Raw genomic sequence first — 26258 nt, 5'->3', positions numbered from 1 at the left:
CTTGCAAATAATGGGTCAGTGCTGAAGTTCTTAGAGGCAGCCCAGAATTATCACCTAGCTCTTTCAGATGTAGTTATTTAAATTATGAGCAGGAGTCCTCTCATTGTTAAGTAAATACCAGATCTTGGAAATAGTGGTGAGAAAATGAGCTTCATTTTATTGCAGCAGTTTCTTTGTCATTCTGTAACTGTAAGGCTGAGCATTTCAAATTTACATAAACTTCCACTAAGTTGCTCAAGAATCCTAGCTCCTTCATCTTATTTCTTGCTACCATGGTGTACCTCTCTGCAAGAGACAAAGTAGACTTAGAGGTGCCCCTGATTGTTATTTATCTTAGCATTTGAGCACGTACGAGCATATAATTAGCCAATATCAATTTTTTTTTTGCATGGTCATAGGCATGCCTACTTGAAACCTTTATATTGATATGTTAAAAATATTGTTTTCCCTTTTTCTCTTTTACTAGCTGTTACATAGTTTTAATAGAGCCATCATCCCAAGACCAGAAGGAAGTAAGTGCTGATTCATAAAAAGGACTGTTTGTTGTCTTCATGAGTTAGTTTTCATTCCTGATGTCAGATTGTTGCTGTGTGCCCTGTATCCTCTCTAAGCTAGATCTCCAAATGTATATATGTATTCTGTTTTACCTACTGCAACCAACCCAGATTTTCCTGGACTGCTGTAATCCTCATTGATTTTTTTCTATCTCTGAGCTTTTTTTTTTTTTTTAAAGTCTTTCTCTATAATTACTTTCTCAACAAAGCCCAAAATGTTTCCGCCACAATTCTCATTGATATTTATTGTTATAGCTATAAATAAACACCTAAGACTTCCAGGTGTACATCATTCAGCTTCCTAAGTTGTAAGTTCCTATGGGTGGGAACTGTTTATCAGGTCCCCTGTTTGCAACCCCCTTACCCCCACCCTTGATATTTTTTATCCTTAAACTCTCTGAGTATGGATTATAGAAGTAATAAATTATTGCACCTTAGAAAATAACAATTGGGGCATCTGGGTGGCTCAGTTATTTAAGCGTCTGACTCATGATTTCGGCTCATGTTGTGATCTTGTGGTTTGTGAGATCCAACCCTGTGCCAGGCTCTGCACTGAGCCTGGAGCCTGGTTGGGATTCTCTTTCTTCTCTCTCTGCCCCTCCCCTGCTTGCATGTGTTTTCTCTCTCTCTCTCTCTCAATCTCTCAAATAAACAACAAAGAAAATAACATTCACACATATTCAGTTATTTTAGGGCAGTCACCTTCCATGTATCATATATACTCCAGGAATGTGGGAGCACTGCCTAGTTCTGTAATCTTTATTTTTTCGGGGATAAAAATGTGATCAGAGTTGCTGGTTTCTTCATTAATTTACTTTTGATATCTTTGGCTAAATTAAGGTTACCTTAATCAAATGTATACAGTTTGGAAAGTTTATGTTCTTTAACACATGATTTCCAAATTATCATGATGTGTATATATCACTTGAGCCAGTGCTTGAGTAAAAGACCTCTCTAGCCTGCCTGGTATTGGAAATTGCCAGTTGTAAAGCTATGTGAAGCGCCTTTTTTTTTTTAAATTAAAAATTTTATTTTGTTTTATTTTTATTTTAGAGAGCATGGAGGGAGAGGGGCAGAGAGAGAGGAAGAGAGAGACTCATAAGCAGGCTCCACGTCTAGTCCTGAGCCAGACATAGGGCTTGACCTCACGACCCTGGGATCATGACGTGAGCCAAAATCAAGGGTCGGATGCTCAACTGTTTGCACTGAGGCACCTTCTTAATCTCTACCTGTCCCTCCTACTTCCTTCTCCCTTCCCTTCTGTCTTTCTCCTCTTCCTCTCTCCTCCCCCAACTCCTTTTCTCCTTCTGTCCTTCCTTTCAGTTATTTTTTATAGAGAAATAAAAACCTGCCACTTCTTTTGAAAAATAGTTTTGCTAAACATTTTATAAAATATGAATTGTAGATCCTTAAACAGTAAACCATTGCCTGATTTGCCTCATTAAAGTTCTCCTCAAACTTAGCATTAAACCTGCACAGTTTATATTTGTGGATTGTTCATGCTGTCCCCCCTGAGAGATAAGTGTTAATATTACTGTTCCCTAGTTCTAAATACAGACTCAAGCATTCACTTTCCCTGATTTCATTTTTGAAACAAGAATCATGTTTTATTAGGATACTCAAATGTGCCAGCCTAATCACAGGCAAGAACTTATATTGGGAAAAAAAATAGGAAATTTTAAAAATCTTTTCTGCTATACGAATCATCTGTTTTAAATTCATTATGAAAATAATAAAGCATTAAACATTAGAGCATGGTATGAAATGTGAAATTCTTCTTCAAACTCATGGCTTAAATAATACTCCCCCCCCCCCGCCAAATAATACTTTTAAGAAGTGTTTTAAAAAATTTTTCTGGGGGTGCTTGGGTGGCTCAGTTGGTTGAGCGACCGACTTCGGCTCAGGTCATGATCTCACGGTTTGTGAGTTCAAGCCCCACGTCGGGCTCTGTGCTGATAGAGCCTGGAGCCTGCTTCGGATTCTGTGTCTCCCTCTTGCTCTCTGCCCCTCCCCCACTCATGCTCAGAAATAAACATTAAAAAAATTTTTTTTTTAAATTTTTCTATAGTTGAAGAAAAAAAAAGGTTTCTGTGGGGTGTCTGGGTGGCTCAGTTGGTTAAGTGTCTGACTTCAGCTCAGGTCATAGTCTCGCAGTTCATGAGTTTGAACCCTGTGTTGGGCTCTGTGCTGACAGTTCAAGAGCCTGGAGCCTGCTTCGGATTCTGTGTCTCTTTGCCCTTCTCCCACTTGCCCTCTGTCTCTCTCTCTCTCTCTCTCAAGAATAAATAAAAACATTAAAAATAGTAATAATAAAAAAAGAGGTTTGTGTTAATTCTCCCTCCAACTGTCAAGTAATTTACTTCACTCCTCTGTATAACTAAAAAAGAATTCTGAGCTGCTGTTGGAATTTTGGCAAAATGTATCTTACCCATTTTTAGATAGATATCCCTAAAGATTTATAGCACTTTCTTTTCCATTGTTTAAAATAAGTCATATGTATTAGTATAAAAATTATTTCGTATTATGAATTATAAATTTATAAATTATTGGTAATTGGTGTCGTATTCCAATAAGTGCTTTTCTAAATATATGAAATTCTCATTTACATTATAATACATGGGAATACATGGCCTTTAGCTTTCTTTTAATAGTGAAATAAATTTAAATAATTTTTTTTCTATTTTTGTAAAGAAGAGAAACATCAATAATTCATTGTGCCCTTAATATTTTAACACTATTTCTTTTAGGTGCACAGTTGGATAAGATGGGATTCACAATTCTCAGAAAATGCATCAGTGCAGTTGAAACACGAGGTAACATGATAGAATCATTTTATTCATGAAAAGCTATAGGTATGTAAAATCTAAGAGTATTTAAAGTGCCTGTTGCATAGTTAAGTGTTGTAGAATGGAAGACGTCAATGCAAAATGTGTATGTACTCTGGGGGTCAGAGATTGAGCTGTCCATTTACTATGACAGCATGGGATTTTCCTTTGTGTTTACATTTATATTTCTCCCCAGCACTGAAGTCATTGCTGAAATGAGAACTATTTGAAGAATCAGCAGCGTTGGACAGCCAATCTGAATCCTTTTTTGTTCACCATTAGGGTAGTCTCATCTTCCATTGTCTTGTTGGCCTCTCTCTAAAAAGTCAGCTTCATTGAGGTGTCATTTACATACGGTAAAATTCACTGACTTTAACTGTAGGAATTGGTGAGTTTTGACAAATGTGTACTGTTTTGTAGCTGCCACCATAATCATAGAAGATTCCTGGCTTTCCTCTCCCTGTTCCTTTATGTCCGTTTGCAGTCAATCTGCCTGCCCTCCCTCCTTGGCCCTTGGCAACTACTGAGCTGCTTTCTATCACTTTAGTTTGTTCCTTCTTTTTTAAAAACCATTTCATATAAAAGGAATCATGCGGTATAGAGTCTTTTGAGTCTGCTTCTTTATGTAGCATAATGCTTTTGAGATTCATCTTGTGGAGTGTATACCTAGTTCATTTCTTTTTACTGCTAGGCAGGATTTCATTACATGGATATACCACAATTTCTTTATTCATTCACCTGTTGATAAATATTTGGGTTGTTTCCATTTTATTTAAAAAAATTTTTTTTTAACATTTATTTATTTTTGAGACAGAGAGAGGCAGAGCATGAACGAGGGAGGGTCAGAGAGAGGGAGACACAGAATCTGAAACAGGCTCCAGGCTCTGAGCAGTCAGCATAGAGCCTGACGCGGGGCTGGAACTCACGGACCGCGAGATCGTGACCTGAGCCAAAGTTGGACGCTTAACCGACTGAGCCACCCGGGCGCCCCGGGTTGTTTCCATTTAAATTTAAGGAAAGCTAATCCCTCCCCCACTGAAAGTTTTTTCTTTATAATCCCTAAAAAAAACCCCCAAAAAACCCCCCAAAACCCAACAAAACAGGGTCCCTCTGCTTTGCAGCCATTGCAGCAGACTTTGGAGAAATGAAAGATTAAACATTACAAAACAGGCTGTTTCTGGAGGTGGAGTTTCTCTTTGTTTAGAGACCAAGCGAAGTATGGTTAAATGGATATTTCATTCACTCTCATGTATTGAGTATCCCGGTCCCACTTTGGATGACTTTGTGGATGAAGCATTGTGTTCATGCTTTCTGTCAAAACAGGATTTTTGTCATGGAGCCATGTCAGAAATAAAAGTGTCGGATGACAGAGAAGTACCAGCCCTTTTATGATTAGGGGTTTGCGCATCGATAATAAAATCCCTAGTCATAGAAAGCCTTTTCTCATACACTCTCTTATGGTGGCAGTTTGGTCTGTGGCAGATTTTCCTTCATCTGCCCTGAAGTTGAGCTGATAAATTTCTTCATTTTCCTAGTGTTTCACAAATTTCCAAAATTTGGAAAAAATACTGTGACTTTCATATCTCTCACTTCATCATTCATGTTTCTGTTTCTCCTGAGTTCCTGAAGTGAAGGGCCTTAATTTTATCACTTGTGTGTTTATTATTTTGATAAATTATGTTCTTTCCCCAAAGGATATGTTTTATACATACTTGCTTCTGCCTGAACAGATAAAAATCTATCTAGAATGCTTTCTGATTGGTATATGTAGTTTTATGGAATGTTCTATACATTGAATGGAATATACATATATATATACATACATACACATGAATCTGCATTGAATGTATTTTCATTGGATGTATTTTTATTATAAATATATAATTATTGGATGTTTTTAACAGAAGAATTAGTCTACACAATTTAAGTTAGATTTTTATCATTTAAAAATAAACTAAAAGCATATGTTTTTCTTCTTTTTTTTAATGTTTATTTTTTGAGAGAGAAAGAGAGAGAGACCAAGCGCGAGTGGGGCGGGGGCATAGAGAGAGGGAGATACAGAATCTGAAACAGGCTCCAGGCTCTGAGCTATCAGCACAGAGCCCAACGCAGGGCTCAAACTCCTGAACTGGGAGATCATGACCTGAGCCCAAGTTGGACGCTTAACTGACTGAGCCACCCAAGTGCCCCATGTTTTTCTTTTTCAAATCTTTTGTTCTTAAAGGTTTTCCATTCCTGAATGAAGCCTTTTACTTTTAGTGAAATAATAGACTAATAATAGTGTTCAAAGAATCAGTGGTCAGATTATATTATCAAAAATGATGAGAAACATTGTAGAATCTCTGAGGCTTTTATACTAAATTTGTGAGTTCCTTTAAGGAATATTGTTGTCAATGATTTCCCGCAAATCAGCTAGCATGACTAGTGATTTTCTTATGCTATAGGCATGATTTGCCATACTTATTTTTTCATCAGGATAAAGCTAGTTTATGTCCTGTAACAAGAAACCCACAAGTCTCTGTGTCTGAAAACAGTAAGAATTATTTCTCACTCAAGCACTGGTAGGAGGGTTTTGCTCATCACTAATACTTAGGCTTGAAGGTTCCTGGTTGTTTTTGTGAACCAAACAAGTCAAGGGATCCTGGCTGCCTTGTCAGAGGGAAACAATTCTGGAGTGCTTTGGACCTCCAAGCAAAGTGGTCTGGGCTTGAAGCGAGTTAGGTTTGCAAATAACTAATTGGTCACTAGAAGCCTCATGGTCATACTCGACCCCAAAGAGTCTAGGTTCAGCAACCCTACCAGGAGACTGGAAAACACACAGAGAGCTGGAAATCTTTGGGGAATAGCTTTAATGACTGCTGTGTACCTGGTGGATCTACATGCCTAAAGACCAGGGGCTTTTAATGAGATCTGACTGAAGAAGTATTTCGAATCACAGCTTGTAGTGTTTTAAACATGACCATCATTTTCTGAAAACTGCCCATTTCATGTGTGTGGGTTAAAACCATTAGTGTGCCTTTTTCCAAATATGTTTTTCTAAAAACGACTTTTGGCATTTTTATTGTCATCAATCTTATTTGTGACTTCACTGAAATATTTGAAAGCATCAGACAAATGTCTAAAATTTAGTGTCATCTGCAGTATCCTAAGAAAGTTAACATTTTTAGTGTACTAACATATCTTTGACAACATATACACTGCATATGGAACTAATATGTATGCGACACTAGCATAGGACAGTAATATATGACACAAATAAAATATATGATAACCTATGTCAACACGTACAATATATGTTGACCTATACAGATGCTGACCTCTTGACCTGAGTGGGACTATTTAAGCAGTTACTCTACTTTTGAGACGAGAACTAATCCCATTTCTCTACAACATCAGCATCAGTTAACAAATCATACTTGTCACTTTCATCGAGTTGTTTGCTCATGAAGTGAGGGTGTGTGTGGGAGTCAGATCAACTGATCTTTCAATCATTTACCAAATATTTGTAATTGATATGTACTGGTTCTTAATCAATTCAGGCCAACTGACTACCTCTAGGAAATTATTGCTTATGTACATATACCAAGTTGAATGATTTCCTAAAGCTATTATTCTCAAATATTGCTGCACATTGGAATCATCTGGGATCTTTAAAGACTATAACCTGGCTCTCACCACCCCCCACCCCCCCCCCCCCCCCCAGTCAAGTTTGACTTCCTGGCTGTCGGGTATGAACTGGGATTTTTTTTTAAATTTAGTTTACTTTTTTATTTTGAGAGAGAAAGAGAGAGAGAGAGTACATAAGCGAGGGAGGGGCGAGAGAGGAGAAACAGAATCCCAAGTAGGCCCCGTGCTATCAGCACAGAGCCCGATGTGGGTTTGAATCCATGAACTGTGAGATCATGACCTGAGCCACGATCAAGAGTTGGATACTCAACCCACTGTGCTACCCAGGCACCCCTGGGAAGTGGGATTTTTTAAAATGTTCCCCAAGTGATTCTACTATGTAGCGAAGTTTGGGAACCACTGTCCTAATGGAAGGGTTGCTTGGTATTGAAGAAATAGTTTGCACAATTGTTATCTTTATGTTTATAGTATCCAGCTATGTGGGGAGCTTTTTTTGTAACTTCTTTTTAAAAATAACCCAACCTAAACCCAAACAAACAAAAGAGAAAAGTTCTGCAGAAAATAGCATAATGTTCTTTTCCTTCCCTTAGTAACAGGTGACTTACCACCATTAAATCCTAGTTCTACCAGTATTAATAAATACTGGTTAGTATTTATTTATTGAGCAGTATTTATTTATTGAGCAATCACAGGGTGTACATAGCTTTGTTCTAGTCCTTTGGGACACATTAAGGTTGTTTACATATAATGCTGGATATGTTAATAGTAAACAGGGATTTGTAATGTAAATATAACAGGTGATAAAATAAGTGTTACAAGTTTGCAAGGATTAAGAGAATTTGAATGCATGTTGATAGAATGAAGTGTACTTGATGTTATATAATTGAGGACTGTGGTTAGAAATAGGCTTCCTTAGATTTAAAGGATAGGAAGGTATATTGTGGAATTTAGAGACATCTTTGCAAAGCTGTGGAGACAGAGTATGACAGAAACAAGCCAAATTTGATTGGAAAGGAAACATGAAAGTGTTGGTGGGAATGCAAACTGGTGCAGCCACTCTGAAAAACAGTATGGAAGTTCCTCAAAATGTTAAAAATAGAGCTTCCCTACGACCTAGCAATGGCCCTGCTAGGTATTTATCCAAAGGATACAAAAATGCTGATTCAAAGGGGCATATACGTCCTGATGTTTATAGCAGTGTTGTTAACAATAGCCAAATTATGGAAAGAGCTCAAATGTCCATTGACGCACGGATAAAGGAGATGTGGTTTATATATACGATGAAATATTACCCGGTGATCAAAAAGAATGAAATCTTGCCATTTGCAACAATGTGGATGGAACTAGAATGGATTATGCTCAGCAAAAAAAGTCAGAGAAAGACAAATGTCATATGATTTCACTCATATGAGTAATTTAAGAAACAAAACAGATGAATATGGGGGGGGAATAAGATAAAAAGAGAGAGGGACGCAAACCATACGAGACTCTTAAATATAGAGAACACACTGAGGGGTGCTAGAGGGGAGGATTGGGGGGGATGGGTTAAATGGGTGATGGGCATTAAAGAGGCACTTGTTGGGATGAGCACTGGGTGTTCTATATGGGTGATGAATCACTAAATTCTACTCCTGAAACCAGTACTACACTGTATGTTCACTAACTTAAACAAAAGAAAGGAAGCATGAAGAAATAGCATCAAAGCGGTACTGAGGCATTTGCATTTAATTGTAAAGGAGCTGGGTAAGTGCTAGAGGGTGGTGGATAGCAGAGTAGGAGGCTTAGAAAGATAAATATGAAAATTAGTATTGGCAGCCGTGTGTGGGATGACTTAGTGCACAGGAGCCTCAGAATTCTGTCTAGGCTGGAGGATTCAGTAGACGAGGTAGCTGATTTAGGATGGTCGATTTGGGCAGTGGGGTCAGATAGCATGGATGCATCCAAATAATTTAGCAGATCGTCACATTTAGCAGTTGGTCATACATATAGGATCAGAGTTCTGTAAGGAATTTCACCTTCAGATTTTAGTTTGGAAAGCAAAGGATATCAAGGAAACTTATGGGTCCATGGCAGACATGTTGACATGTGTCAGGATCACCAGGGGGTACTTCTTGAAAATGCAGATTCCTGGGTTCAATCAGTTCTGTTGAATCAGAATCATTGGTAACTGGGCCTCTGCTGTAGACAGTGTGAGTTCCAATAAGAATAGTCCAGTGGAGAGAGGAATTTTCTCATCTTTTGGTTTTAGAGAGTAGAAGAAGCCATGATGGTTTCCTGAGAGAGTTTATGAGGGCCCTGGATCATGGATCCATGTAGCTTTTGGGATCATGAGAGTGAGCATAGCAGATGTAGGGTAGACCTGCATCCTAAAAAGAGGGGTTGAGAGAAGAAATAGCAAAATGGCTCATAGTGGCCAAGTCTCTGTGTCAGAAGCCAAGGGTATTTCGGATTTCACATAGTTTGTAGGTGGATCCAAGGCATATTCTGAAGTATTCATGGCACCTGTCGCTCATCATCCTGTGCTTCATCGCCAGTCTCTCTACCTGCTATTTCAGATGATGCCTCGTTTAGTGCCTTAGTGCCTAGTGCCCTGTAGCAGTTTGTTCCTTTGTGGGAAGCACCTGATTATTCTCAAAATAGTTTTATACAACATATCCTCCATTGTCTGGGCTGAAAACCATGCAGCCACCATGTGTCTGTGGCTCCCTCAGGATGGACAATATGATGGGCTCATTCTTCTCCTTTGCCCCTCCTGGATCTCTGAATCACCATTGACTCAGGGCTTCCTTGAGGACTTAGCGCATAAGCTGCCTTCTGAAGGTTGAGGGAGGAATTGACCAGATGCATGGGTGTAGGGTTTCAGGAAGGATTTTGGCAGAGGAAAAGGTGGGGTTGAAGTGTAGATGTTTGAAAGAACATGATGCACCTGGGCCCTAGAAGTCCTTGGCAAGACTGGAGGAAGAGAGGTACTTTGATTACTCTGCAGAAGCCGCACCTCTCTGTTAGCTGATGGGAGCTGTCAGGCTTACACTCCACAATGGTGCAGTGAAATAGGCACTTTGGAAAGATTCTTAACCCCTTGGACCCTCAGTTTAAAAGAATGTGACTAGGAAGTTCATTCACACTGCTTACCTACCCCCACGTTTGTGAGGATTAGAGCTAATTTTTTTATATAGTAGAATATTTATTAAATGTATTGTTTCAATTTCCCCTTTCCATCCTTCCCTTGAAGTGCTTTCCTTGTGAGAAGCAATTTCCTCATTTGGGAGTTGTATTGTCTGATATTGTTTTTTTTTTTTAATTAACATTTATTTATTTATTTCTGAGAGATAGGGAGAGCACATGCACAAGTGAGAGAGGGAGACAGAGGATATGAAGCAGGCTCTGTGCTGAGCATAGAGCCTGTTATGGGGCTCGAACTCAGGAACTGTGAGATCATGACCTGAGCCAAAATCAAGAGTTGGCCACTTAACCAACTGAGCCACCCATGCTCCCCTCTGATATTGTTAGTTATATGATATATTTATTTTGTTTCAGGAACTTTATGGTTTTCTTGGAGTGAAGAAAATGTCTTATTTCTGCTTTGCCTTTGCTTGCCTCTTCTTATTTCTCAGTATAGTCTGTGTCTTTCATACATAGAACTCAATAAGCAATTGTGTTTTGCTTGAGTATTCAGAGATTTGACTAAAAGCCACATTATGTGTTCCAGCAATTGGTAAAATTATTGGAAAGATTTCTTCTTCTGTCTGTGGTTAGGATTAGTACTTTCAAGTAACATAGGTAGGATTGGATTTCTGTTCTTTGCAAATTTATGTCGGCATCTTTCTGAATTATAGGTAGTAGTTTAGACATAGATATGTCATGTTACCTGTTGAAGAATTTTCTGGTTTCAGAGCTTGAAGAGTAATTCCATGATTTCCTTAAGTAAATTACTCCTGTTCCTATAGAGGGGCCAACTCCCATGACCAGTACACTGAGTTTTTTCTGGAACTGCATGACGTCTGGTTTTGCCGAAGCATGCATTGTAAAATATACAAAAACAAATAAGACTCTAGCTTAAAAACTTCTCTGGTTGCTATTTTTTAAATAGTCATCGTGATTTGAAACTAAATTTGTATGCCACTTTTGTTTAGGAAGTTTCTCTTTAAAGATCTTCCATATGTGAATAATTTGAATATTCACTTTAATTTCTAGAGAATGGCATTAAAATATCGGTCTAGGCAAGCTGTCAGTTATCCAGTTGAGCACTTTAACAAGCTGTGAATTCATGGGATAGAAGTAGGAAGCCACGTCTAAGATGTGTCAGTCTTTGACTTGTCGTATGTAAAAGTGAGATTCTCTTTCTTTGAAAAGCAAAGTTTTAGGTTTTTGGAAAATCTTTTTGAAGTTGGCTTGAGGATTTTTCCACTTCTGAAACACCTCTGGAATTGTGTGGGGGTCTCAAGATGGGCCTGGTAGAAGATGATACTGTATAGTTTCAGTAGGAAGGAAGATGCCCAAGATGAACTTGCAGCATATTTTACCATTACTGCACATTAATCTTAAGTTGTTGAGGGCAAATTACATGCAAAAATGGAGAAAATAAAGAACAGCTGTCCCCAGAAAATTCACAGCAAGTAAACTTGAATTTTTCCCTCACTGTCTCTTTTTTAATCATAATGGGTGTGAGATGGGAGTGGGTGGATAACAAGAGGACAGTCTTATGTGGGAGGGAATTAGAGAGTCTTGTGGTGTCTGCAGAAATGCAAATGCAAAACTGAAATCCTAAATTCAGGCGAGTCAGGATTATTCATTTTCTTAATTAGTAATCTTATTTGTTTTAAGAACAAGTAAGCTTCCAAAGCTATTAGTTTCCAAATGAGTGGTTGACAACAGTTAATAGGGAAAAATGGTTAAACTATCCTGCTAGAGAGTAGGCATGCTAGATTTTGTGTGTTCAGTTCAGATTCTGACGAGGTCCATGGCATTTCTATTGCAAGGCTCTGTCAACACTTTTAGCATAGTGGTGAATAGCATGAGCCCAAAGGTCAGTCTGGATTGGAATCTCTTTCACCACTTACTAGCTCTGCAACCATGGCACGTTAGTTACTTGACGCCCTGTGACCTGATTTTATCATGTGTCTCATGGGATAATGGTGGCAACTCCTTTGCGGGCTTGTAAGGATGAAAAGAGAGTGCTTGGGACCTTGGCACCTATTGAGTGCTCAGTAAATGTGAGTCACTTATTTAGAGATCCATCTGTTAATTGAGGCCAGTCACAATTAAGTAGTTCCGTTATTGATTCAAGGATCTGGGAACACTTTTTTTTTTTTTTAAATAGTAATTTACATAGGGAAATAAATCACTTGAGTTCACTTTAGCAATTTGATGTGGCACTTGCAACATGCAGCAAAAGTAACTGCTTTGGAATTTCAGTCTTCTGTTCCTCAGTGTCTTGTGGACACTGGAGCAAGAAAACGGCCAGGAGGGGGTGAAGAAAGGAAGGATGCTCAGGAACAAGACCATGGCTTTTGGATTACGTCAAGCTTCCCCTCCACATCCCCTCCCTGCCCCCCGCCCCCCCAAAAAAGAGATTGCCCGGAGTTGCCTAGAATTGGTTTAGTTCCTGATGCTGCAAGCTGTTCTGAGGTGGAGAGACCGATGGCAGGAGTGAGACTCAGACTTTTCCTGATGTTCTGATTTCTGTAGAGAAGGGAAGAAAAAGAGTGGCAAAAAACGACAGCCAACTTTGCCTTGAGTTTGAGTCTCTTTTTCTGTTTTACGTTAAGTAAAATTTTGTGACCACTTAAGCTTGAGCTACATGAGTGAATTTAAAAATAAAATGTACTTTTATGTAGCTGTCTCATCCGTTCCAGCTTATTTAATATTTACGTATTCTTCGACATGCACGTGTTACATGGGCTTTAGTCAATTCTTTTTGGGTGTTTCCTACAGGAAATATATTGGAGGAAAAAATGGTGGAGATATGGTTCCTTTTTCTTAAAGATTAGTTTCAATCTAGTTTCAAGGCAGTGAAGGCCTCTGATTTCATGCTTTCATGTGAACAAGTTATTTTGTATAGTTTCATGCATGCTAGTAGAAGACCCAAGACTCCTGGATCAGAGATGAAGGACAGTTTATTACTCTCAGTAGTCAGAATATAAATTTTGTGTTGGTCTCTAATTCCTAAGGGTACTGCAGAGAAGGTCAGGTGATACCTGCCTGCACAATGGGTCATATTACAAGAGAAAAACTCTGAGCTTAGGAAACTTGACTCTTAGTATGGCTGACAAGTATGCCTGGCTTTTGTTCTAGATGGAGACACTATCTCTATTTTCTAAGGCTGCAAGCAAACCTGTTCTTTGCTCTAGAGTGAGATACTGGAACAGATGGTGTTCACCCGCCCTGGGGTGTTGCTGGCAGAGGGGGTGGATGGCTATGATATGTTAAGATGCTTTGTGAGCAGTCGAGGCCAGAGTGTGGTAGATCCCAGGCACTGTGCTGCATGTTGCCTCAGTGCTATAGGCAGAGGTGAGACGTTGACAGATTTGAGCAGGGGTATGTTCAGATCTTTTAATGGGAGTTGGGTGGGATGGGGAGATGGCAGGCAAGATGGCTGGTTGGATTTTAGAAATAATCCAGATACAGCTGATGGAGGTTTAAACTAGGGCACTGATAGTGGAAAGAAGGGATGGATAGGATGAGAGACTTGGCAGAAAAACAGAATCTGATGACATGTTGAATATAGAAGGTAGGGAAAAGGGAAGATAAAAACTATAAGCTTCCCAACCAAGGTAGTTGAAGACATCTTTAGCCAAGACAGAGAATGCAAGAGGAGCAGTAGGTTTGGGAGGAATATAGGTTGGTTTTTGATATTGTGAATTCAGAGTGCCTGTCCTGTGACATTTCTGTCAGAAATAAAATGAAGGCAACAGAAGAGATGGGCATCATTTTTTAGAGAGGTGAAGTTTTTTTCTTTTCTCTTTTCTTTGTTTCTCTTTTCTTTTTTCCCTTTTTTTTTTTTTTGAGAGAGAGAGCATGAGCTGGTGGGGGGTGGGGCAGAAAGAGAGGGAGAGAATCTTAAGCAGCTTCTACACCCAGCATGGAGCTTAACGCTAGGCTCACTCTCACAAACAATGAGATAGTGACCTGAGCTGAAATCAAGAGTTCGACACTTAACCAACTGAGCCACCCACGCACCCCGAGAGGTCAAGTTTTGAGTGTCAAAAAGTCTTGTCAGGTGGATGGTGAGGGAAGAAAATAATGGGGGACAAAGGGCAGAATATTTGGGGATCTTTGCCTTTAGAGAATATGAGGAAAAAGAATAATTAAGGAGACATAGCACAGTTACAGGGTCAGAGGAGAACCCACGACAGTGTGGTGTAAAGGAATCCAGAAGAGGGGTAATTTCAAAGAGGAGGAAGTCATACCTGTGTCACCTGCTCTACAAAGTTCAGGGAGGAGGAGGACCAAAAAAAAAAAAAAAAAAACATTTAAGGACTGGGAAGCAAGAAGCTGGAGAATAGCCAGGCTGTACAGGTTGTACTTCTCACAAGAACCCTATGAGACAATGATATTTTCCATTTTCCATGAGCATCTGAAGCCAAGAGACATGATTTGACTTGTATAAGTCTCAGCTAGAAGGTATCAGACTACAACTCAAATCCAAGGCTGAGTTTTTAATGCTGGTGCTCTCAACATCAATGAACACGAGGAGATGGAGACTATAGGCTGATTTTGGAGGATGCTGGAGATGAATGATATAATACAGACAAATACTTAAAGAATAGAGGAAGTGTGAAACTGTAGACGGTACGAAAGGGAAGCTGGGAGGGAAGACTTAAATGTCATTCTCTGAAGTGCTCCTCCAGACTTGAGATGAAGCCATTCTAAAGTCATACCTTCTTCTTTCCATACTGGCTCCATCATGGACCTTTGAAGGGGCACCATCAGCCCAAGAAAGATTTATCCCCTTTGCTGAGAATCTATGTAATACCTTGGAAAGTCTCTTTGTAGAAAACATTATGTTGGTGTGGAATCTGCATCTGACCGTATTTAAAATCCTAATAACAAATGGCATTTTATATTTTCTGAGTATTTCATGTATTCTAGCTCACACAGTCCCTACAAAACTCAGTAGGTGGTTGAGATCTATCTTGTTTCTGAGGGATCTGTGGCATGGAACGTTAAGGGTAAACCTGCCACAGTTCACACAGCCTATAAAGAGGCAGAGCTGGGATTCGGAACCGGGTCTCCATATTCAACGTCAGAATTCACCCATGGCAGGAGAGTAAGGTGAGAGGAAGAGTTGGTTGACAACTCCACTTAGTGGTAATAGGGGAGCTGAATTCTGCTAGGAGGCCCAGGGACTGTGACACACTCCTTTCCCCAAGGTTTACACTGAGAGGAAAGATCGAAGGGCACATTGAATGAGTGGTAGATCTGTTAGATGTGGGACAGAAAGACATCAGACCTCGAGAGAGTTTGGGGCCCTGAGTGTTATTAATGGAAGAGGAAATTTCCTGGTAGTCAGTAGTTTCTCACTAGCCCTGCTGGAGGCTTCCTGCCCACTGGCTTGGGTGAATTTATACCAGAAATAGCAGCAAGCCTAGGGGTTGTCTGGTCCGAAGCAAAAATGCTTTCCTCTCATGTGGGCTAGCTGCATGGAATGCTGGGAATACACAGTCTGTTCTGATCCGAATACCAAGGTAGCAGCTAATAAACCAAGAACCCTTTGTATTTGTGACTTGGAATGAAAGAATGGTCTTAGAGTCAAGCCTAGATGTGTCTGAAAAGTCCTGGAATGAGAACTTCATCACAAAAATACTGGTTTAGACCTGGAATTCGGTATTTGCCTTGTACTTTGTCCCTACTTTTCACTTATGCTGGGATGGGATGCAGTAACGAAAGTGATGTGACAGGCAGACTCAGTGGGCACAGCTGCCCTCATGTACCAAACTGTTGGAGTTCTGAGCTCTCTGGTTGGTTGGGTATAGGAAGATCATGTGAATGAAATCATGAGACCTGTCCTCAAAGTGCCTGCTGGTGAGGAGGCTATCCATCGTAATACAGAAGTGGGTTAATCTAAAAAGAACATGTAGAGGCCAACATGAAAGTGGAAGCAAGACTTCATAGGAAGGAAAAGTGCAGAGTAGTTCCTGACACATAGTAACTGTCAATAATATTTTTATATCTGCCGCCCAAATAATCATCATCTAGGGGAGAAATTCCAAACATTATAAGCGAGCAGAAATGTCATATTTTCTGTGAGCCATTCATATTGAATAAATTTTGACACTCAACATGTGCTTTATTTTATAAATTAGGCTGTAGACTTAGGGCAATTTGTATATGTAGTGTACCTAGCTGTTTTGATACTAATTTTGAATCTTATGCTCAATTAAAGTTTGTAATAGTGCTTGGTATGTGAGGCTCATGCGCTTTACACACGGTGTGTCCTTTGATTTCCATGACAATCCCATGCCATCATTAACCTCATTTTTCAGGTAATGAAGCTGGGGCAGGGAGAGAATGAGTGACTTGCCAGGTTGTACAACCAGGAGGTGGTAGAGTTGGAAGTTTCCAGGATATGAGTAACCTTAACTTGTAATAATTTATATCTTACAAATTTAACAAAGATGTGTTTACTGAATATGCTTTTTTTTTTAAAGTTTATTTATTTATTTTGAGAGAGAGAGAGAGCGAGCATGCACAAATGGGAGAAGGGGCAGAGAGCTAAAGAGAGAATCCTATGCAGGCTCCACGCCATGAGCACAAAGCCTGATGTGGGGCTTGATCTCATAGACCCTGAGATGATGACCTGAGCCAAAATCAAGAGTCAGATGTTTATCTGACTGAGCCACCCAGGTGCCCCTACTTTTTTTTTTTTTTTTTTTGAAGTGAGGGGACTAAGATCTAGAAATGTTGAAATGTTACTATCATCTGCAGTTAATCTTCTGTTTCAGGGCTTAAAAATTGTTTCTTACCCTGTTTTTTCCTAGTATTTAATACACTTTAAGTATTAAAAATAATACATTCTTCTTCCAAAATTTTAGAATTCTTTAAATACAGTACCTTAATTTATGGTATTGAATGTTATGTCCCTTTGATGGAATAGAGCAAATGATGCTTGGTTCTGTCTGCTTATACTTAAAAATAATTTAACTTAAATGCATATTTTTGATAGAACCTTAGAATATTATGAATTGTCCAGTATCTTGGAAGGTAGTCTTTGTGTATGAACCTGTTTATTTTTGTGTAACTCAGTGCAGTGGATAGTCTGGAAAGTGATGATTGTATTTACACAGACATGTAAATAGAATGTTTATTGGGGATTAGTTATAAATATACATAAAGGACACATTATCAAATCTTTGTCATTTACCTATGACCTGAAGCAATATTCATGAGCCTCATCATTTGCTATTTTTGGAGTCCCCTTTATAGCATTTCGTTCTTAGCTTTGTTGCTGGGTTATTTTCTCATAAGCTTTTCCTAATCATTTTACGTATAGTGCTTTCTTCCTTTTATTTTCAAGACCCACTCCAGGTTAGTTAATATTTATAATTGTATATAAATGTATTATTATAAAACATTTACAATTATGATTGATATTTATGCATAAAATTGTGTGTTCATTACATAGCTCAAAGGAGAATTTGTCTTTGCAGTGCTGGTGGGATATATAAACAAATTTGCATTTATGCGTGTGTGTGTGTGTGTGTGTGTGTTTATGTGTGTGTGCTGTATTACTGATGACATGTGGCAGACTTTTGATGTAAATCTTGTGAATATGAACCTGACCATTGACGACCTTTCATCCCTGTTGTAGACAGACAAAAGTGCAAATAAATGATTCAGTCCTGCCACAAATATTGGTCAATTATCTCATTCCATGCCAAGCACTCTACTGGTTACTAGATGAGAACTGACTGAATGTTAGTTTATGGACCCATAGCATATGGTCACTGATTTCTGTAGAATCATATACCTGGATAATTTTTTAAAATAATTTTGTATGTATCGCCATCAAAAGTCTAAGTTTCATTTTGAGTCTTATTCCTTTATAATGTTATATTTGTCTTTTCTACTTACAAATAACCTTTTCTGTCTCTTTTTATTTTCTTTCTATATCCTTTTACTAATCACTTATCAACTTATGAATGACATATTCAGTTTATCCATTAATTTATCTGATTCACTGGTTAAATGTATACCACGTACTGAGGATCATGCAAGATATTAAGAGTCCCTGAGTTATCAGGTATGGGTTCTGTTCCCGAAGCCAGAAAGGAAAGATGAGACGTTGTGGCTGGGTTGGTTGCTCTCTCCCAAGTTGCTCTTTCTTTTAATTTTAATTGTCTTTTAAATTTTATCCTGTCTTCACTGTATTCTACCTCAGTGCTTAAAATATAAGTACACGATAATTTTTATGAAATTAATAGGAATTTAAATGTTACACAATTTCTAGACTGTTATCGCCTCATTTATTTCCAAATTCTCCTTCCTTCTGTTCTTCATTGACCTTTCCTGTGTGTGCGTGCGTGCGTGCGTGCGTGTGTGTGTGTGTGTGTGTTGATTACCTGTCTTCTACCTCCTTTACTCTAGATGCCACTTCCTGTTTTCTTCTTACTCAACAAATTTTTTTGCCAGTGTGGCCATGTTAGCCTTTGCCCCCACCTATGTTGTTTAACTGAATTTAGCCACCCTCTTTGGCTTTATTTTCCTTTTGTATCTAATTCTTTTATTGTTCCAGAGCATCTTATTTTCTCTTTTGCTTCTCTAGCCCACCTGCCAGGGCCTCTGAGTGCCCACTGATGTTAGGTAGTTCTGTGCAGGTGTTTTGTGGAGTGGAATAGACTGGTTCTGGCAGCATCATCTGGGTTCCAAGAGGGAGACTGTGGGGCAGAGATGATGATGAAAGTTGACTCATTTCCTTTTTTTGACTTTCTCCTCGAGAAAGATGCGGCTGGTACTCAGTGACAGGACTGTGTGAGATTGGAGGAGACAGGCGGTGGGAAGTAAGACACGTTTGATTTCACCTTGTCCACTTTGCCCAGGGACAGCTGTCATCAGCTGCTCATCACTGTAATGGAGAGCACTTACCCTCCTGATCAGAAACAGCCTTATTTATTAAAAGAAAAAACAAACAAACAAACAAAAAAACCACAAAAATAAAACTTTGGGCCTATAGCACTTTGACCAGATGAAAAATTTTTGTTAAAAGTTAAAAAGTGTTGTAGTAATAACATCAGGGAATATTGCTACCCGAGAAAAATCGTGGTAAGTTGGATATTTTAACTTTGTTTTTAGCTCCTAATTATAATGTCTGTTTTGGCCCAAGGCCAGTCTCTATCTGTAGTTCCAAATTAATTCCAAGACCCTAGACATATCTTTTTTGTACTCAACTATTCCACGTGAGGCACCATGAAAGCTATTAAAAACCAAACCCAAGATTGACTTAATATCTTTTCATGTCTCTGTGTATTTGGAAAGAGAAGGTAGAACACAGGTCCTCAATTCTTAATCTGAAAATCATGAGGTTGGATGTGTTTTAGAAAGCATATGGGGCGTAAGGTATATTGCATGTCACATCTCCAGATGTGTGGACATACTTCTAACATAGTTAATTAGGAGTATTCACACTGAGCGGGGGAATATACAAACGTAAATAATCTGATGTCAGGTCAAGCATTCAGACTTTGATTTTGGGAATTGTGAATAAGAGATTGTGGGCTTGTTTTAAAATGTATTCAAGTGTTCAGAGGAATTAATTATGAGTCATGTTCAGGAAAAGGGAATATCAACTGTAGGCTGGTGTTAGACAAGGTGGGATTTTATCTGGTTTTGAAGGTCTGGATGGGATTCAATTTGCTCACTGTTGAACCTCTGGCAGCTAGAATGGCACCTGGCACATATTTGATGAATAAATATTTGACAGATGAGTAATTTGTGGAGAGAAGGCGGAAGAACATTTCTGTCCGAGGAGATGACCTGGAGGGAGGAGTGAAGGGAGTGAATTTGGTGACTTGTGGGTGATAGTCCGGGGTTTGCTCTGGTTGAGGTGAATACTCCACAATAAATGTGGGTAGGTGAGGTAGGGCCCATTGTAGATATTTGTGTATTTATGCCTTACCTACTACCTCAACAGAGGAATCTAGACTGGATCTGAGTGATGGCTTACTCTTAAATGGAGATGGCAGAGAATTTAGATAATCAGTGTGGTTTGAAAAAGGAAAAGAAAAAGAAAAAATGATGTTCAGAATGAATTATAGTCGTGTGTGCTTCCCTACAGGGGTGTCTTAATAAATATGTGTGTATAAAACTCAAGACTGTGTTGAAGAAGCAGAGATGAGTCTGAATGTGAAGAAATTGTGCACATTGACCTAGTGAATTTGGAAAGTGACAGAGAGGAAGTCAAAGAAAATTTCCAAATTCTAATACGTGGTGATTAGAAATAGTGACTCCTTGGGCTGAAAGGGGAAAATGTGGAAGAGAAGCTGGAGAGACTGATAAACTCACTCATATGACTTGGCATAAGGATTGGTTCCTATTCTTCAAATGTATTTATTTGTTGTCTTTTAAATGATATGTGTATGTTCAGAGATATAAAGTATGTTTCAGTTTTCTTAATTCAGACCTTTTTAAGGATGTTGTAACAAGAAACAAAATCCTATGTGACGTGTGTGTGTTACATGCTGTTTCTAAGCTACTTTTATATGAGGTTTATTTAAATTTCATCTTAAAAATGTAGAAACTGTGTTGAGTAGCATCAATTCCCCCTTGCACCTTTCATTATGCATTAGCAATTAACTCAGCTTCTCTCAGGTTGATGAATTTTAACTTGATCAATTATCTGATAGTAATTACCAGCACAGAGTGATGATTATTGCTGAGGTAACATTCTTATTTCATTTCTCTGTGCATTTCAGGCATGTCTCAAAGATGCACGTTTGCTTGACTGCAGAATATGACTTGCTCTTTTGGCTTCTGGCACCGAGGTCAAACTATTTTAGGTTTTTTAAATGGAGTAGTATTGAAAAACAGTCCTCTGATATTTTAAACTCTGGACATGGCCTTCTGGCTTCTAGGAGAAGGAAGGAATGAGGCCCAGTCTTTTCTCCTGTAGCAGGCTCAAAATCTGATTTTTGTGTTTCTTGACAATTTCCTTTCTTTTTTACCAACTCCTGGCACGGCTGACCTGAATTTGTTTCCCTCTCTTGGAGTCCGTGAGCTTCCCCATCAGGAAGGTGCCTCTCTGCTGCTTTGATTCTTTAGCATTCAAAGCATCTTTAGAACAGATATGTGTAGACTGAAGGGCTAGCCTTTGCTCTTCTGGTTCTTTGAGCTCTGTTGAGATAATTGAGAGACAAGGTGTATGTGTTTGCTTGGATTGCCATAATAAAGTCCCACAAACTGGGTGGCTTATACAACAGAAATGTATTTTCTCAGAATTCTTGGGGCTAGAAATCTGAGGTCCATGTGTCAGTAGGTTGGCTTCTTTGGAGGGCCCCTGTCCTTGGTTTGTGGGTGACTGGCTTCTCTCTGTGTGTGTCCCAACTTCTTTTTTTTAATGTTTATTTATTTTGAGAGGGAGATTTAAAAAATTTTTTCTTATTTATTCTTGAGAGACAGAGTCAGACAGAACATGCATGGGGGAAGGGCAGAGAGAGAGGGAGACACAGAATTGGAAGCAGACTCCAGGCTCCCAGCTATCAGCAAAGAGCCTGATGCACGGCTCGATCTCACAGACCACGAGATCATGACCTGAGTTGAATTTGGACACCTAACCGACTGAGCCACCCAAGCGCCCCAAGGATTGGTTTCTTCTGAGGGCCATGGTTTGTGGGTGACCATCTTCTCCCTGTGTGTCCCGACTTCTTTTTTTTTGTAAGTGTTGATTTATTTTGAGAGAGAGAGCAAGCAAGCAAGCAAGGGAAGGGGGGAGAGAGAGGGAGAGAGAATCCTAAGCTGGCTCTGTGCTGTTAGTGCAAAGCCAGACATGGGGCTCGAACTCACAAACCACAAGATCATGACCTGAACTTGGGCGCTTAACTGACTGAGCCACCCAGGTGCCCCCCCAACTTCTTATAAGAACATTAAACATACTGCTTTAGGACCTACCCTAATGACATAATTTCAACTTAATTACCTCCTTTAAAGACCTTATTTCCAAAGACGGTCAAATTCTGAGGGTAGTGAGGGTTAGGACTTCAACATATGGATTTTGGGGGGATGCAAAATGTAGCATATACAAGACAAATGGGACATTTGAGAAGCTTAAAAAATTATTAAGGAGAAATAAATGAAAGGCAAAATAGAGAAAAGGAAAATGAAGACTTGCTTTTGCAAGGAGTGCTAAGAGCTTTTATGTGTGCCATGTGTTACAATTGATAGTACATGTCTTGGTATCATCTCAGTGTTTTCCCCCCACCAAACACAAAGTGCAAGGTGCTGTCCTTGATCTCAGATACATCATCGAGACTCAGGTCTCCCATCTTGCCCATGATCTCAGAGCTCAGGAGTGACTGAGTCTTGACTGGAAGCCAGCCCTTCGGACCCTGTCTGGTCTTTTCATAACCCATGTGAGTAGATGAAAAGAAAGTAAGCTCTCCTAGGCAAAATCCGTGGCTTTTTTGGTGTTGTTGTGTTTGGGAAACTTTGGGGATTAGAGGCATCATCTTCTTTTCAGCCAGTTGTGTTCTTGTTAGTTTTAACATTGGTTGTGCAGAAAACAAACACCTGCAGCAAGCTGCAACTCTTTTGAGAAGTCATGATTTTTCAAAGTCGTTATTTTATCATGAAAGCTTTCAAGCATAAAAAGAGTAGAGAGAGTGGTGCAGTGAACTCCCATATTCTTATGGCTCAGGCTCAACACTTAAGATTTTGGTAAAATTGCTTCATCTATCCCTTCCTTGCTCTTAAAGCAAATCTCAGATAGGTTCCTTTCACTCTTTTCAGTAGGTACTTTAAAAAAAATAGGGACATTTTCTGACATACTCTTAATGTCACTCAGAGTTTCCCAATTGCCTCAAAAATGCCCTTTTACAGTTGGTTTATTCAAATCAATATGCTGTGTATATTGCCATGTATTCAATATACTAAATTCTGTTTGACAATATATTTTCTTGCCTTTATTTCTCATCTGTTGTGCCCAGAGATACTTTGTTTCCCCAGCTCTGCAGAGAGAGAATGCTGTGATTTGGCTCATTCTGATGTATACTTTGTAGTAATGTTCCTTGGGAGTTTCAGAGCTCCTTGCTGGACAGTGCATGTAACAGCTCTTAACCAAAAACAAAAACAGTTCTGCCTTAGTTTTGAATGGATTTCCATGGCCTTAAAGAATCATCTAAATAATGATTTTCTTTCTGTGTACTAATCAGCACCATGTTATTTTTAAAAGGCTGAACTTTTCAAGAAAAACAACGTGAAAGTTAGAATGCATCTTTACAAAATGCATTGGTACACATGAGTACTACTTAAGGAACTTATTTCATTAACATTGACTCATTACATTTTGTGCACATGGAACACTGTTTTTATGAGATTATTTTCCAACCATAACTCATGAATACCAAGCTGCTAAAACAAGTTGGTAAACACTTGGTTTTGTCAAACGTTTATTTTTATAGTCAACAGGAATGCTGCTAATGTGAGTTAGCAAAGATTCTGAATACAATTGTTTGCTGACAGCTTTTAAAATATGACTTGTCTTATATTTTGCTAACACTTTGTCTCTTCCAATAGGTATAAATGACCAAGGATTGTACAGAGTTGTGGGGGTGAGTTCAAAGGTCCAGAGACTTCTGAGTATGTTGATGGGTATGCCTCTTTTCTAATAATTTTCCATGCATTGTTTGTTTATGTTCATTGACTTTACAACTTAATATTTCATAGTAACATACAGCACACTTGGGTGCCTCGATGAGTTTTCTCCTGAGCAGAGGTAGTTGATGCTGAGAAGTAGATTAGTGTTTGTCTCAGCACAGATTTCCACTCCCTCTTACCTTGTGTTCCATTTCTTAGTAAATGGGGGGAAAAAAGAAAAGAAAAGAATGCAGCTCATGGGTGAATGTCGTCTTGTGCTTGCTTCTCACAGGAAAGTAGCAGCCAGGCCTCTGTGATTTGCATGGCTTCCAAATTGCCCGTCCAGAGTCTTGACAGTACATTTGGTTGGACAAGACCACTGGGACTCACTCATTTTTATGTTGCTTCCAAAACTGTCACTTGACAGCAAGGATCCGATTCTTGGGGACTCATTGGTATTCACAGTGGCTTGTTCGTAGTTTGCACCAGGCTCTTCTCCAGAACCATGCATGCTCCATCTGTGCTGATAACACAGTGTTCTTTGGCACCACAGACTAGAGGAAGCCAGCAAGTGAATTCATTTCATTACCCCAGACATTGCGTGAATGACAAAGCGCTTTTACATGACACGCCGCTGTCGGTTCGGTGCCACCTGTAAGGTGTGCTGCCTCTCTCCCTGCCCCAAAGCTGGCTGCCTCTTGAGGAGTGATGATAACTCATCAGGCTTGAGGGCCTGTATGTCAAACCAATCTGTCATTTTGACCTTGCTAAATATTAATTAACTTGATATCTCACTTTAATCAGTATTAACAATGCCCTCAGGTATGCTGTAGATGCATTTGAAACCTGTCTGCATCTTAAAGCATTGTGGGAAGGACTCGTTTTTAGGAAGCATAAACCAAGATGAATAAAATCAACTGACATGTTACAGATAGGATTGCTTTGGCTGTATTTGAATTAAGGATTTAATAAGCAATAACCTTTTTTTAGCTATTAACTGCAGGAAAAATTGCCCATCATCAGTTGGAGAGCTGTCTTAGAATACATTCGCTTTCATGAGCTGTTTTCATTTTCTGCCTCTCTGGTTTAACTTGGGTGTGCAATTTTGGCAGTCAGATTTTCCTTTTTACCATTAGTGGTCTCCAAATTAAATAGACTCAGGTTGCCAGTGGTTCAGTAGCAGCTGGAAGAGTTTAATGGGGCTACAGCATCTGCTTTTAGTTAATTTTAAAATTAGAAACACTTCGCTCATTTCCAAGATGGTGTAATAATGATTAGAATTGGAAGGCTGTTGGTATCAGAAGGGGATATTTTGGCTGAAAGGCACACTTTGGCAGTAAATTGGTCCTAAGGATCCCAGCATTATTTTTATTGTCTTCTTGTTCGTGTTCAAGGGAAGTTCAAACAAGGGTGTCTCTGTGGTCACAGGGAAGTGTTAAGCTGTCTCAAAATTTGTTCTTAATCTCATAAAATCCCTCTTGATCTGCATCCCTGAACTAAGGTGGTAGTTTCCTCTGCTCATGGGAAATGTCTCAAGATAATCCCGTACTGGCAAGGTGTTTTAAAATATCTAAACCCTCAAAAATTCATGACCTGGAAAACGGTTTTCACTTTCCATGAGACTCAGAGCAGAGAAGTCTAGGATACAAGCGCGATACAACCTAATTTCAGTTGCTGACAAAGGAAATTTGTTTTCCCAAGAAGCATTTCTTCAGGAAGTTGAAGAATTGATGAGAGGGATGACACTGACTTGATTATTTCCTTGTAAAGGGGGGTTGGGCACTACCACAATAATTATTTTACAATAATTCCTAGTATGAAATTGAAGATTGTCAATCACAAACTTTGGATTTTTTATTAGGATTAATACTGCGTTCTTGTTACTTTGTTACCAACTCAAACTTTAGGTCTTGACAAAATAGATTTATTCACTGAATCTTAATTTAAAATTCCCTTAAGATACCTTTTTCCTTCTATCCCATTCACTAAGTGTTCAAATAAATAATTTATACCTCTTCCAAAAAAAGGATTTTAAGAGTTCTGTGTAGTTGTGTATACCCTATCCACTGGATATTCTTTCTTTCCATCTTATCTCACCTCCCTATGTTGTTCTAGGGTTCTATATCTTAAAGAGAAAAAAAAACACCGGATGAGTCTGCCAGATTTTTAGCCTTGCCCTTTTACACCAGTGTCCCCACTCTCCCCGCCCCAGGAGTCCTGATGATTTTGCCCATTTGGTATTAGGCAATTATTTATTCATTTTTGGAGAGAGAGAGAGTGCAGGCAGGGAAGGGGCAGAGAGAGAGGGGGACAGAGGATCTGAAGCGGGTTCTGTGCTGACAGCAACAAACCCGATGTGGAACTCAGGAACCATGAGATCATGATCTGAGCCAAAGTTGGACACTTAATGGACTGAGCCACCCAGGTGCCCCAGTATGAGGCAGTTATTTTTTTAAGTTGCTATTCC

At 39.2% G+C, this 26258-nt stretch overlaps 1 protein-coding gene across 3 annotated transcripts in view; it reads left to right on the top strand.

Annotated features, from left to right (window-relative positions):
* The window catches only part of ARHGAP10 (Rho GTPase activating protein 10), a 319834-nt gene that overhangs the window by 166102 nt on the left and 127474 nt on the right, over positions 1 to 26258 (top strand). For all 3 annotated transcript variants that reach the window (XM_053216887.1, XM_053216886.1, XM_027066965.2), the window contains 3 exons: positions 467 to 512; positions 3302 to 3367; positions 23732 to 23806. In XM_053216887.1, coding sequence (XP_053072862.1) covers positions 467 to 512; positions 3302 to 3367; positions 23732 to 23806 — 187 coding nt within the window. The remainder of the gene's footprint in view (positions 1 to 466; positions 513 to 3301; positions 3368 to 23731; positions 23807 to 26258) is intronic.

This window comes from Acinonyx jubatus, chromosome B1 (assembly GCF_027475565.1).
Source record: "Acinonyx jubatus isolate Ajub_Pintada_27869175 chromosome B1, VMU_Ajub_asm_v1.0, whole genome shotgun sequence".
Taxonomy (NCBI): domain Eukaryota; kingdom Metazoa; phylum Chordata; class Mammalia; order Carnivora; family Felidae; genus Acinonyx; species Acinonyx jubatus.
This window is presented reverse-complemented; position numbering and strand designations above follow the sequence as displayed.